At 42.1% G+C, this 15,088-nt stretch overlaps 1 protein-coding gene across 1 annotated transcript in view; it reads left to right on the top strand.

Annotated features, from left to right (window-relative positions):
• The first annotated feature begins 774 nt into the window (after positions 1-774).
• Positions 775-15,088, top strand: part of Tspan12 (tetraspanin 12) — a 64,501-nt gene continuing 50,187 nt past the window's right edge. Inside the window, exons 1-5 of the mRNA XM_021656927.2 lie at positions 775-918; positions 1,152-1,307; positions 2,227-2,362; positions 13,559-13,641; positions 14,486-14,621. Of these exons, the coding sequence (XP_021512602.1) occupies positions 2,297-2,362; positions 13,559-13,641; positions 14,486-14,621 (285 nt within the window). The 5' untranslated portion in view covers positions 775-918; positions 1,152-1,307; positions 2,227-2,296. The remainder of the gene's footprint in view (positions 919-1,151; positions 1,308-2,226; positions 2,363-13,558; positions 13,642-14,485; positions 14,622-15,088) is intronic.

Here is a 15,088-nt window from a genome sequence, read left to right as displayed (position 1 = left end):
CATGGTCTTGACCTCAGTTCCAACCAATTTAGACCATGTCTCCTTTGTCACTTTGTCCCCCAGCAGACAGGTGATGACGGACACGGACCACAGCTACAAGTTGCTCCGAGGACTCCAGTTATTACTTTTTCTCAAAGACGTTGGTTGGATCTCAGGTAACTCACCTTTGTTGGTGAGATTTTATTTGCTATTTGATGTGGGAACAAATGATCACAGCAACGCATACTATTGTGAGGGATAAAACAGTCTTTCTTGGGAGCATCAAGAACCAGCAATTTCATTTTGTAAGTGTGAAACTTCTTACTTCTGAAAGAGAAGGTAGGTTTGCAGATATGGCTCCGTGGTTATTGTGATACCTCCTGAATTTCTAGTTAAAAAACAAAACAAAACAAAACAAAACTCGCGGTTTTCCAAAGACCAACCACCCTGTGTGCATTTCGAGATTAAATCACCAGTACAAACACACTCAACACAACGGTATCAGGAGAAATTTTGAAGACTTTGGGTTACTTTGGGTTACTTGTGGTCTTTTCCCTATCTGAATGCTAAGCCAGTACAGGGATACATGGATGGTTTTGGAAATATGAGTGTGTTGGAGTGGGAAAGAAATTCTGTTTTATATATTTATTTACTTCTTTTTGATTGGGGAGTGCAACAAATCAATAAGGATCACAGGACAGAACATTAGTGACAAGTCACAGGAGGTTGTAACAACTGGTCTCTCATTGCAGGAATTGGGCTGGGCTGCCCGTAGCCCCCCTTCCCAAACACAAATATTTTCATATAATAAAAGCCTGTTTCCTTATGCTTATAACCCAGCCTCCATCCCCGCGAGGCCACCATTTTAAAGAAGTTTGCTGCAAGGACCCCTCCAGGCTCTACAGGGTTTTAATCGCTCTGGCATTCTATCTTGTAGAGGTGAGGAATCTCTCTGAGGTGTCACTCCGGGTGAGAGGGACAAGAAACACCCACTAGGACCCAACCCGGCAGCCACCGGCCGAGCATGCGCTGAGAGTTCGTGCAGCTGGCCCTGGCCGCCGCCGCTGCCTCGTCCGGACTTGGCTAGGACTTGGGAGGGACAGCGGCGTTGGGAGGTGGCTTAGCAGAGACTTTCCAAAGACTGCTGCCCGGGACTTTTTTTTTTTTCCCAGGAGTCAGAGACGGAGACGGCTAGGGAGAGGACGGCAAGGAAGCGTCTGCTGCTGGAGCCAATGCTGCCCTTTGGTTCTCCGGGAGGAGCGTCCCTGCCCGGATGAGTGTCCGCCGTGTGTCCCCGACTGTCCCCCAGCAGGAGCGCAGCTCAGACGGTGAGTGGCCACACGTCCCGCATCTCTCCCGCCCGTGGTCCCGGCCGCCCGCCCGCCCGAGTGACTTCTGCGCTGCTCGGTGCGTCCTGCCGGGGGCGCGCGGCCGCGCTGGCTTTGCCTGACCGTGCAGGCTTTGTGCTCTGCGGGTGGCGGGGACCTCAGGGTCGCGGTCGCACGCGGAGCCCCGAGGCTGGGGGTGGTAGGGGTGGGGGGTAGCGGGTGGTGAATGATAACTGCCCCGGAGTGGGCACAGCTGCACCAGCCCTGATTCCCCGATGTCCCTTCCCTGCCACCCTGCCCCAGGCTCATCCATTATTCCCGGACGACAAACAGCGTTTCTCACGTTCTCCCAAAGAAACTCTAGTCGCCCGGCGGGATCCCAGCTCCGCGCTGCGCCCCCTGTGGTCCCCAGAGTTCACACCCGAGCTGTGATGAGTTGGGAATGCGGAGCTGGGGCCCAGGAGCTGCCCAGATGAGAAGGGCATTGGTGTGCCCGTGTGTGTGTGTGTGTGTGTGTGTGTGTGTGTGTGTGTGTGTGTGTGTGTGTAGGGGTGGCGGTGGAGCATCTCCAGAGATGCAGAGGGTTTGTAACCTTTAGGACAGTTTGCGAGCCAGAGCTGTCCCCTGGGAGGGAGCATAGAAAGTCTCATCAGATTGCAGAGGGCCGAGCCACAGGTCCGCTGGGAACCGGTTTTCTGTGTCTTCATTCATCCGGAGAGTCAGGCTTTTCCCTTGCCAGCAGGTGTTATCTGAAGACACGTTAGAACTTTGGGGAGTTTTGTTCGCTTCATGACTTAACAGATGAGTTTTGATGAGACGATGTCTCGAATGAACTTGGGGATCCTGGGGAACCAGCTGAGGGCTGGCAGAGGGGCGCACTTGCTGTGAAGTTAGTTGTCTGCTGTGCTCGCCCCTGCAGATCGCAGCTGCTTGGCGTGGACCTGTAGGATGTGGTGAAAGGATGGGGCTTCTCCCTCCGGAGACTCACAATGGCCAGAGAAGATTCCGTGAAGTGTCTGCGGTGCTTACTCTACGCCCTCAACCTGCTCTTCTGGGTAAGTCTAACAGTTCCACTATTCCAGCAGGTGGGGATGGCTGGACCCGGCTTTCTCAACCACCAGACAAGGCGCCAAAGGGCATGGCTCAGCCTTAATTAGTGACGTGAGATCACATCCTCTGTTTTTCAGAGAAGTAAAATTTGACCTTCTTAGAATGCCTTTGATCTATCTAGCTCAAGTTCCATCTGTAATTAGAAAAAAAAAAAACCGCTCCTGTATACAAGTGCCAGTAACATTAGACCTGAGCTAATCTAAGGATATAAATAAATGCACATGCTTGTCCTGGGAGATAAGAGAATTATGCCATGCTACCCGGGAACCGCTAGTTTGCAGGAATCTTAGATAACTGCAACCTTACGGTTTTTTCTTTACGTCAACACCGCAGCCTATAAAAGTTGATTGTGGCAGCTGGTGCTAGTTCACCTTTGGAAGAATTCACACGTAGATATCCTATCAGAAGTCCGGTAGCTTTCTAAAGGGAATTCCATGCAGTCTGAAAGTTGTATTTCTAAGTTGGGTAAGTTTAAGGAATTTTATGTATGCTTTTGGAAAAAAAACAAAACCACAGCCATTTAAGGAAACAAAATACGTAAAATTTAACAAGTCCATGAAAATTACGCTGTATGAGTTAGTGACTCTTGAGGCTCTCAATCCATGCATACGTTTTCATAAAGTGTTAGTACTGTATCTGTTATAATGCTTAGGAAAATATGAATGGTACTTCAGAAGGTAGTCATGCTTAAACAAGTTTTCCTTTGCTACTTTTGTGTTCCTTCAAGAATTTATATTCAACATTTCCTGCTGGGAGTTTTAGTGTTCAGTTTATTTATTTCTCTGTCTGTCTGTCTGGTATTGGCCAGCCCCTTATTTCCTGACAGCTATTATATCTGGTCTCTAGAGGATGCATTTTTTGTTAAATTGCTCCTTTAGGATTGACAACATTCTAAGATGACAAATTGAGTCTTTAATAAGTCATCTGAACAGTATCCAAAATGGCCACTTTTAAAAAGTCAGTAAGAAAATTAAAGCGCTGAATAATTACATTCACCATTTGGAAAATCGAAAATTGCTGATTGATCTTACTGTATCTTTAAATTCTAAAAGGGCACGTTTTCAACTTGTTTATTAAATTACCTGTTTCGCTGTCAGCTATTAAGACTTTGAGCTCTGCTTCTTCTAGAATGTGTAATTATTACTCCAATTGCTAGGATTTTACTTGCCTACATTGTAATTTTCTTAGTGATAGATTCTTACACTTTCTCACTACAGGACCTTTCTGGAAGGCCTGGTCGAACTTCCTTTCTTTGTAAATCAGGAAATTGAGAGCAAGTTAAATGGCATGTCAGAGGCCAGCTATTCCAACGCTGGTGGTGCCAGGAACAGAGCTCAGCCCTCTCGCACCAAGATAATGCCTGTAACACCAGCCTTTACTCACTTCTGAACCTCCCCACTAATAAGATCTATTGTTATTCAATTAAAAATAAAGCATTGGGGAAATTTCTTAATTTTTTTCATTATGAAAAATACTAAAATCATGCAGATAAAGTATTGCTTTTTTGAATAATGAAATTTGTTCAAAAGCACCCTTCTCTTTAAACATTTGTGAGCCCCTTAATGCTACCAGGCACTGAAACATGTTATTCTCTCATTGTTATCCTGTCCTTCAACTTTCTGACAGTGAGAGTATGTGTGTCCTGATTTGTGTGTTTATCTAGATTGCTCCCCCCTCTATCTCCAGCTCTCCTCTTCCCACCTCCCAGTAACTCCTCTGTAACAAGCCGGTGTGCTGCCTCTATACTTTAATTTGTTTTACAGAGAAGTATCATGTACTTATCACTATCCTCAAGTGTCTATTTACATTCATATATGTTCAAGATTTCTCATTTCATTATTTTTGTAATTGAGTTAGTCATAAGAAATGAGATTGCTTATACCAAAACATACGCGATGACCACAGTAACACAACGACAAAAAGGTAGCTAACATCAATAAAATACAAAACAGTTCACATACCACGTAAACATAGTGCCTTGGCTTTCTAGTCTTTAAAATAGGCAAAACTGTTCGTGTAGTTTTGGTGCTGTGAACATACGGCATAGTGGCACAGTGGGCTGTCTGCTTAGAAGCTCTGTGGCCAGCGCAGTTACCACGGCCTTGATAATCTCCTCAAGGGGACAAACAGGAAGTGGATTGCTACTGTTACTGGCAGTAGGAGTGTAATTATTATTGTCCTGATTAGAACTGCTGTTGCTACCTCTACTACTACTATGCTTTTGATCCAGTAACCTTGTTTTGGCCTTGTACAGCTTAGAAATAAAGACATCGATATATGCTACTATTTATAGGAAGGTATCTCTTTTCACTTTGTTAGGAATACTGGGCTTTTCAATTTTGGCCAATCTGAAATTTCAAGGATTATTATGTTATTACTTTTTTTTGCCTCTCCCAATAGCAATAAGAATTACCACCTACATATATATTTACACATACTTTTGATGCATTTCCTTTCATATTTTATATTCATTGCCTGCTTTGTTCTTATTGCGGTTACCCTCTTGCTCGTTGATTCTATCTGTTGTCGTGCAGCAGTGAAACACATTTTTATAGTTTGTAATAATTTTTTGGTAGATGTGTATACAAACTTTTATGGCTCCAACATTTTTGTTTTGGTTGTTTCTTTTTCCATATAAACTTTAAGGTTTTTTTAAAAAGAGACTGTGTGTGTGTGTGTGTGTGTGTGTGTGTGTGTGTGTGTGGTGTATGTGGGTGATGTGTATGTAGGTCTGCCAGTCCTATGGCCTGTGGGTGAACATCTCAAGATGATCATGTGGAGTCAACATCCTTCCACATGTATGTGGATTCCAGGCTTTGAAGCCAGGTATTAGGCGAGCCTTTTAGGACTGAGATATAGTGTCAGTCCTACGATTTTTTTCTTTTCTTCATTCAGTTAAAAATATCCACAGGACCAGGCATGATGTCCCACCCTTGCAATCCCGGTTACAGGAAGGCTGATGTAGGAAGACGGCAGTGAATTCAAGGCCAGCCTAGTTAAAGAGAGCAAAGCAAACAGGAGATAAGCAACAACAAAACCCACTGAGGTATTTGTTACGATCTTATGAAATGGTTATCCCAAATTTGGAAAACCTGGCAATATCTTTTAGCGAGACATCAAAATCCTTTCAGCTCAGGGTAGTGTTCAGCGTCTTGCTGGGCCTTCTCGTAGGCAACGCTCACCTCTCTGGCTCTCATCCAGCTCGGCAGAAGAGCTTTCTTTCTCCGTCCTTCCTTTCTTAGATAAAGACGGCAGCGCTCAGATGCGTTCAGTAACTTGCTGGTAAGCACCAGAACAGGAAACCCAAGCTCAGTTTTGTTTATTTATCTGTATGTAGAAAAGTGAGACTATCAGGAACTTTGCAGAATGGCTTCCAGTGATGTCAAGTAAACATCCTCAGTGGGGAAGGAGTCTCTGTCCACCTGCTCATTGCAAGCCCTGTAGAGCTGGCCTCTCAGTCCACAGGGTGCTTGAGAATTGCCTGAGCATGCTGCCGAATTTCAGGTTCAGCTTTCCTGTGTGTGTGTGTGTGTGTGTGTGTGTGTGTGTGTGTGTGTGCTGCAACTGAACTGAGGGCCTTGGGCATGCCAGGCAAAGACTCTGCCGCTGAGTTACATCCCTGGCTCTCAACATGTTAGTGAGTTTCTCTGTCATATAATTGGTGTGAGCTGTTCCCTTTCTTCACCATTAGGAACAAGTGCCAACTTCCAGTTCTCATTGGGGTTACAAGTAGGACAAAAAAAAATCAGTATCTACATTATATTTCCTAAATCAGGCTTTACATCCTCACTATGGAGAGAGGATTGTTCCTCTCTCTCACTTGCAAGTTGACACACTTTCCCTTGTCACCTGTTGGCTCAAAAGTAGAATCTAGAACCTTCTATTCACTCCATCTCCTCCACCCCAATTAGTTTTTTGTTTGTTTGTTTATTTATTTCTACAGACGAGAACAATACATTCCAATTGTGAAAACACAGCCCACACAATTTTTGTTTTGTTATCGTCAGAACTGAAAAATCTTTAAGTATAAGGGTAGATTTTGAGTATTTCAGTTTTGTAAGCACAGGTGTCGATGTGTTTAAGAGGCCACAATCCACAGGTCCTCAGACCCCACTGCTCTGCGTTCTCTTCATTCCTGATGCGCTGTCGCTCTGACATGGCATCTGCTGGGTGTCTCCCACATCATGAAGAAGCCTGATCCTGCTGTATTTGCGTGGGGACCAAGCGTGGATTCTGGTTCTAGTGTTTTGAGAGTATGGTGCAGTTGTGAGGGGAGCAGCACATAGTACTGGATCTTTGCTGCCTGCTGAGGTGATGCTCTTTGCGGCTTAAGTAGGAGGGTCCTGGCTCTCTCTATCTGAAGTGCCGCACTCTTCCTGTTCAAATGACATACTACTTGAAGAGCTGGGAGATTTCTTCTGTTTTAAAAATGACGTCTGCAGCTTTCTGATGTGAGTGCTATTCTTAGGTAATATGAGCCTCCTATCAAGAGGAGTAAGTACGATTTTTTTTGAAAGTTTCTAAAAATGGTAAACACTTCATATTTCACAAAATGTGTATTTGTTTATGATTTCTTGAAAGCTCACTACTCTTTGTGCAGTGTTTAACTCCCATTCTCCCCTGGGTCAGTGGCATTTGCTCACCATTTTAAAAGATACTGGGAGTGGGTTTCCATAATCAGTCTCGAAAAGAGACCTAGGAAGCCTGACAGATGAACAGAACATCTTGCTCATGATTTAGGGATAGGTTGGGATACGTGAAGGAATTATTTTCTCTAGCCATCAGCATCCACAGTGAGATGGGATTCTACCATAACTCACCTTAAAATGTGATACTCTTGGAAAGTGGGAGTTTGATCCATAACAAAAAAGCTATTTTGTAACATTAAAAAATACTTCTAAAATTGATACTTTTAACTTTATGCTATGAATAACATTTAAGTTGTTTTTTTTTTTAAATTCTTCTAAGTGATAGTGAAAAGCCCTCAAATTTTTTTGAGCTCTCTTAAAAATGAATTTTCACCATGAAAGAAATTAATCAAGGCAAAAATCAGCATTTTAAAAATACATTATACTTCAGCTCTCATAGGCTTAAGTCGGTGTGTATGGACTGCTTTTGTGCAGTACAAGGTAGATTCTGGATTTCATTTATTCACACTGGAGATAGAAAAAAATGGGTCCCTCACTCACCCTACGAATGCCATTCAATGAATAACCCTAAGTTAGGACACTGGGACAGTAGAGTTAACTGCAGCTGACTCAAACTAGTGAAGAATAGAACATTCTACCTTTCTTTCATGACCATATTAATTATCTTGGAAGCTTGTGTGATTTTGATAATGAAAGTGATGTCTCCACTATGTCAGGACATGGGAGACTTAAAAATGAGTCTCTCTGGTCCAGGGAAGTAAAATTGCAGTATGTAGGGAGAGATGATGATATATGAAAGCTCTCGTTTCAGGTGCTACTGATTAAACCACTTATTAATGGGGCCTGGGCTTAAATTATGCCCATAAGTAATTTCTCACCCTTTTCTGGCCATTTTTTAAAGTCTATTCTCTCCAGACATTGACAGTGTTATCTGTTTGCTCTTTCCTTCTGTCGTCCACTCCTACCAGGAAAGCTGGGAAGGCATGCAGGGTAGAGGTATCATGGGAACATGTGCTGTGTCCTCTAAACTAACAAGAATTTATTTTACTTTTAAATAAATGAAAGCACCGAAGTAAGGCTCTTCTTCAGTTTTAGTATTTTCAAGATGAGCGGACGAGCATCCAGAAGCCGGGCTTCTTTGTTAGCGTTCTCTTTGCGGAGACAGAATTATAGCTAAGATCTAGGCCTCACTGACTTTCTATCCTTGCTCACAGATTTGACGCACAAAGGGAAGTTCAGAAAGGTGGTTTTAGACATCTATCATTTTTGAAGAGAATTTGTGCCTCTGCCATGTTCTGAGACTGTGATTTATGCAAACAGTTGAAGGATTTAAAAGCTTTGCTTTTGGCAATGACCTAGTTTGTGCAAAACATAGGTGTATGTTTCATAACACAACTTAGGAAATGTGCGTACACACTCAGTTTTGATTTACAAGGCAACTTGATTTACCACTCTCTAACCCCCGTAATTCGATTCAGGAGAAAACTAGACTGTGCTCTCAATAAAACAAATTTTTGATTTCTAATTATTTGTTGAGAGCTAGCATTTTTTCCCCCTAAGAACTTCAGAAAACAGGATCTAGCAAATGTCAAATGCAAACCTATGAAGTAATACTGTGTTACTTTCTGCATATTTTCTTGGTATTTAGGTAATATGTGACAGTACCTGAGAACGTGAATATCGGGTGAATAATTATGCCCCCAATTTGATCCACATGTAGCAAACTCATAAATTAGAATACAATATGCCCCACAAATATGCATGATGTTTTTTATGCTTGGTTAAGAATAGGAAATATAAGTCCAAAACTACACAGAAAGTAATTTGGATAACTCACAGAAAATACTATGATTGTTAGGAGCGTGAGTGGTTCCTCAGAAGCTATGCTTCTAGGTTCTGTGGTGACAGAAAGACTTATTGGGGTGATTCACTCTTGTTTTGGTTTAGTTCCCTGGCGTAGCCATGGTTTTCTTGTGTGTTTGTGTGTGTGTGTGTGCGCGTGTGTGTGTGTGTGTGTGTGCCTCCTGTTACTACCTTCTCTGGCCCAGTGTAAAGTCATGCGTTCAGGCTGAGGTTGTTTCCAGGTATCTAAGCCATTCCTTTTCAAAGACGCTCGCTTAGTGTGGTAAAAGGCCTTCTCTGATAGTTAATTTGACTCGTGTTCTAGGTACAGCTACAGTAGACACCACTCAGGAAAACATAGCAAGACAGGGTAGAACCTAAAGTTTATGATTTAAAGCATTTCTACCCTCGTTTCTAACCTGCATTGTAATGACAATCATTACATTGTCATTTGGCCAGCATTCCCCCCACAGAAAGTTTCCAGCAAGTGGAAGTTTAGTTCTTGTTAAAGCATCTGATTTTGCTAAATACTCAGCTTGCTTAGAGAGTGGAAAACATTGCCACTTAGTTGGGTTCTTTTCCCATTCACTAACCTACCTGGTATCAGGTCCTACTACTAATGTGTAGGTCAAATAGGAAATGAAATGGAGCTCCCCACCCCCACACTGTACTGAGAGCATTCAGAGTACTATAGGGAAGGAGGGAGCCTGGAGTCAGTCTTTCCATTCTAACCCATGTTTGGGCTGCTGTCCAAGGAGAAGTGGAGGTTACTTTGCTCCTGAGGATTGGAAGGCCAGGCAGGGTACTGTTCTCAGCAGAGGCAACTGCAAAAGCAGACATGGGACCTTGGGAATTGTGCATGGTGCCCTTTGCAAGGACTTCCATCATTGTTCAACTATGGGAAGGAGCTGGCAGCAAACAGGACCAAAGAGCAAGATTAAAGAGTGAGTAAGGGGGACCTTGTGTGACCTCCACAAGCTATTAAACTTTATTCTCTAGGAGGGAGATGAGCGAAGAGGAAGTAGGAGACGGGAAATAGCTATGTGCTGAAGGATGCTTGATCCTGTACTGTGGAGGTGGGGTCTGTGAGATGGAGAGATAGCTTATGAAAATGATTGCTACATCCTGGCAAGAGAGGATGGGGGCTTGAACCAGCCTGAAGCAGCAGGAAGTGGGGAGGAACTCGCCAGCTGCCTCTCAGGAACCATGCAAAGGATTCAAAACTAATTAAATGTCCATCGAGGAAGAGGGAGAGGCTCAGGCTGTCTGCCAAGTTGCCAGTGGATGTGATTGAAGGGTTCATTATTCCATTCACTGGGCTTGTAAACACTGTAAGGGGGACAAAAGGCTTCAAGGAGAGTGGAGCTGGGATTGGTTTGAGACCTGCTAGGATTGAGAAGGGCTGTTCAGTTGCTCTGTGTGCTGTCCATTTGGTAGACCTTGTCGTATCTGATAATTTCATTTCTGAACTGATTCAGGAGTAGTCTGGAATCTCGCATTGAGAAAGATTAAGAGAAATGCCCAGGTTAAAAGTGATACGTGATAGTAATAGGTAATATATTTGGGTCTACTTCATCATAAGAATCTTCTATATAGTAGAATTTTTTTTTTAATATGATGGATTTAAAGGTGAAACAAACAACAAAAAAAAAAAAAAAAAAAAAAAAACTAAGGAAAGACTAAACGTAGTACTAAAAGTCATCAGCTGAGAAGCTGCTGACCTGATTTCCTAGTTGGAGTTCAGAGTTCAATGCCTTCCCATTGCCGCTGTGGTACAGGACATACACCTTCAGGTACCTTCCACGGCTATTTTCTGGTCCTTGTCTGCTTGTATATTCCTGCCAGGAACAGTTTCTCCGTTCTGATCATGTCATGCTGCCTTCCACTTTGGAACCTTTGCTCTTCTTTTTGACTGGAAAGTTCTTTTTATCCTTTTCCTTTCTAATTAACTTGACATTGCCCCTCAGATCTCAGCTGCCTTGGAGAAGCCCCTTTGACCTCGTGGATTAAATCAGACAGCCTAAAAAGAGTTGTTAAAGCACCTTGTTCTGTTTCTTTCCCACTTGGTACAGTTTGCAGTTGCTCACTGACACTTCTGATCAGTTGCTAATGTGTGTCCTCTTCCCTAAGTTAATTGCATCATGAAGATAGTGTCAGTCTCTTCTCATTAGTGTCAATACCTGGCCAAGATCGATGTACATGCTTTGAATGGAATAATGACTTCAAAGCCAAGGCTTTGTTATTTCTGCCATTTAATAAATGTCATAAAACACACAGTTCAAAATAAATACATTTTTCTTCTTGTTCTTTCTTTCTTTCCTCGTTGCTTTCTTTTATTTTTTTTCTTTTTTTCTATAAGTGGAAGAACTGTGTCTCATGACAACCGCTGTTGATAATGAAGACTCAGGGTTGGAAATGGACTTAGACACACAAGGATGAGTTAGAGGGGCGAGAAGAAAAGGCAGCTGTGACCAAAATGCACTGAACTCACGCAGGATGTTCTCAAAATGATTTAAAAGAAAAAAAAAAAAAGAAAGAAAGAATCTCAAGGGTGGAGATTCCAAGATCGTTTATTACTGCTTGGTAGAGCAGTGACAGGGTTGTGTATCAGTGTAGAAAGGTAATGTAGCATCCTACCTCTGTGACTTTTACAAGGTAAAGACCCACACACAGCCACGCAGATGTGAGACGAAACGTGTTCAATACAGATGTGCAAACAAGTCATGTGATGGTGAGCTCACTCCTTGGCTTCCCCGCAGAGAGCGGTTCTTCATGGCTGGGAGCACAGGAGCTCGCCTGGGAGGCCTTATCTAGAGAGCCTGTTTCAGTCACTGCCTGCATCATCAGCGACTCATGTCAGCTTAGATCACCACCCTCTCAGCTTTAAAGCTGAAACGACTGATGTTCATCTAAACGCCAGAAATGTTAAAAATCAGTATCTTTAAGAAAACAAAGGCACATTTTGAAAAGGCTTCAGATAAAATAGGGAAATCTTCAGAGTTCAGGAGCCCACTCTCCCCTTTTAGAATTCAGATTTCCAGGCAGACTCCATATCGACATGTGTTAGCTAGCTTTTTTTTTTTTTTAACATTTTTTAGTTTTGAGAATTTTAAAACGTATTTCAACTTGAAAGAACTATAATTAGCCCCTGTTTCCTCATTGCTCAGTGTCAGTATTTGCCAGCACACCCTGCTCCACTTTCAGCTAACTTTCCCTGCAGGGCACGCTTTTTTATTGCTGCCCCTTGGTCATCGTTAAATTTCATCCACAAGTCACTATAGATCTCCAGGAGGTGAGGAACTTTCAAAAATAAATTGAGTTTGTATTCATGCCTGAAATAATAGGCAAGTTCTTAGATTTGAAACCATCAAAGTTAAAATTTCTCTAATTGCCTGTAAATATTTTGTTTTGCAATTGATTTGTTTGAATCAGGGTTCAAAGCAGGCCAACCCATTACATTGGGAAATCTCTTGAATTTCTTTTAATTTTTAACAGCTTCCTTCAAAAATTTCATTTCAGTATCTGCTTTTTATTCAAATCACAGAAACAAATTTGTTTTTCTTGTAAAATAAACTCATGCTCTTGATTTTATTTACTGTATCCCAGAGGTGGTAGTTAACACTATACCTCGTATTTTGTGCTCATAAACTGATAGAGTTGGATGCTTAATTGCGTTCAAGTTTGACTTTTTTTGTGTGTGTGTGTGAAAATACTTTACATTTCTGGGTACTTTCGATTGCTCAGATCGTGAGATCTGCAGTGTCTGATTGCCTCTCATTGAGCGAGATGCCGGGGTATCCGCAGTCCAGTTGTTCCATTCTAGGCACTTCCATTAGCCTTCTGCTGCTGCAGCGGTCCTCAGCTCGGCCAAGGGATCGGAACATCTGCGGAACTTACGCCTATGATTTTTTGTTCGAGTCCCAGGTCACTCGAATGTACAGACAGGACTGAAACTCTCTCATCTGCTAATTTTGTCTGGCACTGAGGAACCTCCTGTATTGCTTCAATATTTCAGGAGGGGTTGTTAAATGCTGTTACTGCAGGATATAATGGCTGCGTGAATGACTGGAAATTCTGCTACTAAAAATCTCAGCCTTTGGCTCTGCTTTTACCTCGTATAGGAAAAATGAAGTAAAAATAACTAAGAGATTCATGTCAGTTTCTGAGTAATGATCAGTGTCCATCATTACATTTGTTGTTATTACTGTTATTCTAATGTTCACTTTGAATTTTAGTCCATAGAAGCTTTTTTTTTTGTTAGCACCTGTGATCTTTTGACAATGTATAATTATTCAGTAGCCATATTTGATTGTTTATTTGCTTTTAAGGATGACAGTTTTAGATTCTCTTCTGCGTCTGAAAATTGAATTGCTCATCTGGAAATTTCTGCACTGAACTTGTAGTCAGCCACTTAAGAGTTCACTTGTTTGTACTGTATTTATGGATACTCTGTTCAGTGGGTATGTATAATTACTAAGCAGAATAGTCAGATATTTATGGTACCAGTAAAATTCAATAGAAATCCAATAGGTAATTAGGAAAAACATGAAAATTACATAAGAAATCCTTCACTTAAGGTTGTTAATCTTAAAGGGAATGTTGCATAAATCTCTGGTGACAAGTTTGTTTGTTTTATTTTTTTCTCCTCAGTTGATGTCCATCAGTGTGTTGGCAGTTTCTGCTTGGATGAGGGACTACCTAAATAACGTCTTGACTTTAACTGCAGAAACAAGGTAGGCTTTCTCATTGCCTGTTGAATTCCTCCAGATGATCTCTCCAGTTCCCGGTTTTTAAACATCTTTTCTCTGAGCTGTTCGTTGGGTGGGTCTCCTCCATCATGCTGTAGAACACTTTTTCTTCCAACCTATCTGTTAGAACTTGCCTTCTTTCCCCATTCTCAGTAAGGAATTCCACCAGTCCTGCAGGACATCAGGTGACACGACATTTCCATGGACATTTGTGTGCTTAGTGATGCATCCGTTGTCTGCTTGTCCTCATCTCTGAGCAGAGAAGACGACATATACCACTAAGTTAGAGTGATCAGTGTAAGTCTGCATTTGTACACCAGAGCGTCTGAGCACTGAGTAATGGTTAACTTTCGCTTTCATCCCTATCACAGGTTCTGGTTACTGACTACATATGTCCTAGCAAAAAGTCCTCTCCTTACCTTCTCTTGTGATTATCCCTGGTTCCCTACGCATTCCTGTTCTCCTCACATTAGAAAATGATTAGTTATCAGAGAGGAGAAAAGTGCTATTCAGACTCCAAATCAGAGAGGAAGGCAATTCCTCCCAGGACGTGGCTGTGACTTTGGAGCCTACATTTCAGATGTGTTGTGGTAGAAATGCTTCCACTTACATAAAAATACTGTAAAACTAAAACAAAGTTAAAGCAAGCAAACAGACACAAAGAACGGTGATTTTTGAGAATATCCACAAAAGCCACCGGCCTTTGGAAGATGATAATTTGGAGAACCAGAACTCACTGTAGCATTTGTTCAGTGTCTGGGATCTGGGGAGGAATTTGATTGTTTTGATAATGTTTTATTTATCTTGTGATATGATCTTCCTCTCTTAGGGTAGAAGAGGCGGTCATCTTGACTTACTTTCCCGTGGTTCACCCGGTCATGATTGCTGTTTGCTGTTTCCTTATCATCGTAGGAATGTTGGGATATTGTGGAACGGTGAAAAGAAATCTGTTGCTTCTTGCATGGGTACAGTGTTTATACCTTCTCTTTATTATACCTAAAGCATCATGTGACAATGCAGCATTCTGAAGCCCATAACTGTATTAGCAACTCTAAAGAAATGGTCGCTGGTCATTATCCAGCATCCTGTGAGAAGGGACCGTTCTTTCTCTAAGAGATGATTTTAATACAGATATTTTCTATATGAGGCAGGGAGATATGTGCGCTATTTAATTATTTCACTCTGTCTCTGTTTTGGCATCTTCATTTGATAATAATTTTTTTTTTAGCGGCATAGACCTTCGTCCCTCCCGGGCCAGAGCTGAGTTGCCATAATGGCTGTCCTATTGAGAAATTCAGGTAGTGAGATGAGATGGAAGGTTTATTGTAATTTGCATATTGCCTTAAATGGTCTGGGAGATATAACAAGTATCGGTTTCTTTAATTTTAGCTACTGTTTTGCTTCATTACAAAACACAAAAACTTTGGAAGGG

Source organism: Meriones unguiculatus, chromosome 21, assembly GCF_030254825.1.
Source record: "Meriones unguiculatus strain TT.TT164.6M chromosome 21, Bangor_MerUng_6.1, whole genome shotgun sequence".
Taxonomy (NCBI): Eukaryota; Metazoa; Chordata; class Mammalia; order Rodentia; family Muridae; genus Meriones; species Meriones unguiculatus.
The sequence above is the reverse complement of the archived record's forward strand: the minus strand, read 5'-3'. Positions and strand labels throughout refer to the sequence as shown.